Raw genomic sequence first — 4,777 nt, 5'->3', positions numbered from 1 at the left:
CTGACAGATGGTTGTCCAGCTGCTTCTTGAATGCCTCTACTGTGGGAGAGCCCACCACCTCCCTAGGTAACTGATTCCATTGTCGTACTGCTCTAACAGTCAGGAAGTTTTTCCTGATGTCCAGCCGGAATCTGGCTTCCTTTAACTTAAGCCCGTTATTCCGTGTCCTGCCCTCTGGGAGGATCGAGTTAAAGAAAAAGGAGGGCTGTTATTTCTGTACATGACAACAGCTGCCAGACTACTATACGTGCAATACTGGAAAAAGACTCAAGTACCATCAACAGAGGAATGGCTGCTCAAGGTTTTGGAGTTGGCGGAGATGGCGAAACTCACGGCATTAGTAAGAGAAAAATCAACAACCTCATTTGTACTGGATTGGAAACCTCTGATAGAGTATATACAAGAGTTGCAAAAGAATGATCTATTTGTGTGTGGATTTTATATATAATCTGTGGTTTTTACATGACACTGGGCTGGCTAAAGGGTAGAAATTGACAGCCTATGTCTGACATGAAGAGTGCCTCAAATGGAATATGGCCTTATGTGTTTTGTAGATGTGTTTTTATTAGATGTAGTGTACTATATTATTAAGTATGTGATGTTATGTAAAAAAAAAATTCTCCTTTTCCCCTTTCCCCCTGTGCTTTGCTTTCTGTAGGAAATAATAAAATTGTTAAAATTAAAAAAAGAAAAGAAAAAAGGAATTCGGCCGATGGCTGCAAAGGCTGTTATGACTGCCCACACTGTCTGAGCAGACGAGCCAATCGCCAGAAATTTCGACGCTCATTAATAGGCTACATTTGGGATATGTGTTGACTATCCAGGCAATGAGACAGCCTTCCCCAAAACCCAGAACAGAGAGAGAGAGATTTTGGTTTCCAGACAAACCATCCCAATGTATACAATTGTGGAATGTACAAAATGACAAGAAAGCAACAAAAAACACACACACATTGCATTTGTCAAATGAAGTTTTCAAGACGTGGTTACTACAGTTGGATGTTTATAATTATAGCATTATAATTACAATGTAATGTAAACCATGCTTCATGGTGAAGACCGGTCTTAGAAACAGCTTCCAAGAAGACTTAATCACAGAAAAAGCATTGCCACCCAGTTCATCAATTTTGTATGAACTCATCAGGAAATTAGCATGGAAAAACTAACTGAACAAGTAAGCATTGTAACCATATACAAATATTTTCCCCCTCTCCCTTCAACCCGAAGGTCATCTGCTTCAGCACCTGAAATAATGAAAGGAAAGAGTAATTAAAGCCATTTTTTGTTTTATTTGAAAAACCTGTAAGGATTTGGTTCTAAATTTGCTTTCAACTAACAGTTAACACTTTCCCTATGCTTCCTCAGTCTTCTGGCTAACCACTCCCACAAGCTAGAATTACCTAACTTTTACATAAACAAGCAGAGCTCATACACATCAGCTCCAGAGAGCTCTGGAATCTGGACTCAATTGCTTGCTATCGCGTGCATGAAGAGATCGTAACCAACTGGAAAGGGCTTCTGGAAAAGAAAACTTTGCTGAAGGAACCTGCGCTGAAGGTAGGAAAATCGCAATTCTGTTTAGGGTGAAAACTGACATTCACTCGGGTAGAAGTGGGCTGAACACATCTTTTTTTGCAGCAAAGACGCAGCAAATATATGTTCAAGCTCCTTCCACTGCATTCAGAAGGTCTGTCTTTCTCTACCTTGAGATACAGGGCCAAAACAGAAAATACTTTAAATCTGTGTTGAGGAGTTCTTTCTTTCTTTTCATTTTTACTTTATAGAAGGCACAGGGTCTGCATCTTAAAAGTACCCAACTCCCGCTCCCCACAGTAGGATCCCAATCTAGGTTGGACCTTCTGTGCCTACTCTAGAGTAAAAATGAAAAAAGACATAGCTGCTAGACACAGATTTAAAGTAACGTTTGCTTTGGCCCACAGACTTTCCTTTGCCATTCCGTAATGCCAGTTTTGGGGAAGGATGAGAAAACAGACAGACCCAATATTGTCATCTTTCCCCAGCCTAGTTAAGAGTTTATGTTTATCACAGAATGTTAAATCTATTACCATCAAAAGGTGAAGGATTTTAAAACAAATAATGTGTTCCATAACTAGCTGGAGTAGTATCTTGGCTAAGAACCAAATTGAATGAGATGCAGGGAGATTTATAACTGGATCTCGTATGGTGTCTGCTACGGGGTTGAGGGATCTGGACTGGAGAAATGGTAACAGAGAAATCCGTCATACTGCCCTACTGCTCTGATCAATTCTGGGCCCACCTCACCCTTATATAAAAATTAGAACATTGAGAAACCCCACATACAATCTGGGTTGGCTCCAAAAGGCCAAGTTGTGAACCGGAAAATCTCATTTCAGCCAGTTCAAATCTCATCTCAGCCATGAACTTTCCAGTGCCTTTAAGCAAGTCTCAGTCCCCTGCAATAAACAGGTTAAGGACCTACCTTACAGAGTTCTTGTAAAGATTATTGAGGTAAGAGATATCTTTAGCTATGATAGGCTAAAAGAATAATAATAAATAAATTGTACATAAAATTACTTTGATTAAAATTGATGGATACTACCTTGGTGCTTGAGCTTTATCTGTTTCTTTTATCCAGACTAGACAATGCCACTTACCTCTGCATATTTCCGCTGTCTATTGCTGTTTCTCGCCGTTGGCTTGATTCTGTGTGAATGTGATGTCACGGGAGCAGAAGGCGATGCCCAGCCTACCGAAGAGAGCCCACTTCATGACATGCAGAAAAAAATCAATGACCTGTGGCTGAGTTTGCTCTACCCACAGCATTATGAGGAGGTGTTTGCAGCCAACCGTACCACTTACGCCACCTGTGCAGTGAAACCCAACGCCAAACTAGATTCAGGCAAGCTGCAGGTGACGGGGCACGTTCTCTTCAGGCAGGCCTACCCCTATGGAAAATTGGAGGCGATTTTCTACTTGGATGGGTTTCCTACCGAGAGCAACCTATCTGGCAGAGCTATTCACGTCCACCAATATGGAGACCTCAGTGACAGCTGCGACTCTGCTGGAGGACACTACAATCCTTTTAAAGTAAACCACCCTCGCCATCCTGGGGATTTTGGCAACTTCAACTCTAAAGAAGGCAAAATTAGAAAATATAAATCCAATCTCATGGCCACTCTCTTTGGCCCATACACCATAATAGGGCGATCTGTTGTTGTCCATGAACAGGATGATGACCTGGGCAAAGGGAACAACAAGGCCAGTCTAGAGAACGGAAATGCTGGGAAACGTTTGGCTTGCTGTGTCATTGGAACATGCAACAAAAACCTGTGGGAGAAGAAGTTTCCGGAGATTATTGAAAAGCGAAAGAAAAGGCTCACAAAACGAGCGCAGAACAGCCAGGCCTAGGTGAAGACCAAAGAAACAACAGTAGCTCCCAATAGATTTTGCATCTGCCAAGCTGGCTGCTAAACAAAAGGGAAAGGTTTGTAGTTCCCTTGAGAATGTGGAAGATACGCCTATTGCTCTATCGTAGCCCTCCATTCTGTAAGCAGATTAATAATAATAAAAAAGTAGCAGCATATCCTTTCAAAGTTCATATTCAGGCTTTTATTTAACTCCCAAGTTTAGTCTCCGCATGGGAAGAAGGGCTGTGTGCTTTGCTACCGAAATCTTGAGCCATCCTACTTATTGTGTGTCATATCTCTTGGAAAAATCTCAAGAACAAGAAAGCTGGAGGAACAAAAGGTAAAAAATAAATGTCTTCAACTCAGATGATGTGCTCTGTTTTCCTACATATCTGAAATTCATAAAGATATTTCCCCCAACTTTTCCACTGTTTGAGGATGGGCTGGCAGACAGTGATAACAGCTTTCCCCCTCAGAGCTCAGGTAGGAGGTTGCATGTTATTTCTATTTTAAAACTTCAGATCCATTATTTTATTCTGCTTATATTTGCAGGTTTTTCCTTCCTAACGCTCTTAAGCTTCTTAACTGGGCTGAGTTATCCTCAATCCTGTAGCGCTGTCACACTGTTTACATTTGAAACCAGACCGTTTATGAGGATGCTCCTGAATTTGTCTTAGTAAGTCGAGAAATATTTGGAAAAGCTTGTGATTTGATACATCTGGTCAAATTGTGTAATGCCGTTTGCACAATGTAGATAAGTTCAGGCTGGGCTGTTTCTCCATGCTTTGAAGAGTGAAACACATGCCATGAACATAGTCAAGTACAGCAGTGTAGCTTAAAGCAATGTCGTTTTGCTTTTACAATTCTGAACAAAACAAGTTTCTGAAAAGTTAATACCCCCTTACTCAAGCCCTTGCCAAATCTCCAAACGGTAGAATTTAGTTCCATAAAAAAGAAAAAAATCACCTGGAGTTTTGCCAGTGATAAACCCAAGCAAATCAGAATAGTTTAGGAAAAAAAGTTTATGCAGCAGATGCTTTATATTCTTGTCCACTTTTAAACAGCGCCTAGGGATCACATGTGACACCCCATGGCCTCAATGCAGCCCTTCCCCCAAGGTGTGCTGGTCCTCCATTGCTGCCGAATTCTCCTCCTGGAGAAGACGCTTCCCTCCTCCCCTAGATCACTCTTGCGAGTGAGGATTTTGACTTCTGGGTTTTTTATTGAGCAATTACATTTTCTTACATTGCCTCATAAGAAGCTTCTGAATTAAACCCCACCTGCTGCCTGTGTCCTCTGTGGCCACAATCCAGCAATGGTGAATATGTGCATATGAAGTCAAGCTATATACCATGCAGGGGAGCGAGGAAGACAAATGAAAAGTGGGT

At 41.4% G+C, this 4,777-nt stretch overlaps 1 protein-coding gene across 1 annotated transcript; it reads left to right on the top strand.

Moving 5' to 3' along the window:
- Positions 1 to 1,410: 1,410 nt before the first annotated feature.
- Positions 1,411 to 3,565, top strand: SOD3 (superoxide dismutase 3). The gene is given in 3 exon segments (XM_063135075.1): positions 1,411 to 1,557; positions 2,623 to 3,351; positions 3,353 to 3,565. Coding segments are annotated over 2 exon segments (768 nt in total). The 5' UTR covers positions 1,411 to 1,557; positions 2,623 to 2,625; the 3' UTR covers positions 3,395 to 3,565.
- Positions 3,566 to 4,777: the final 1,212 nt, after the last annotated feature.

The sequence above is a fragment of the Elgaria multicarinata genome, chromosome 10 (assembly GCF_023053635.1).
Source record: "Elgaria multicarinata webbii isolate HBS135686 ecotype San Diego chromosome 10, rElgMul1.1.pri, whole genome shotgun sequence".
In the NCBI taxonomy this organism is placed as follows: Eukaryota; Metazoa; Chordata; class Lepidosauria; order Squamata; family Anguidae; genus Elgaria; species Elgaria multicarinata.
This window is presented reverse-complemented; position numbering and strand designations above follow the sequence as displayed.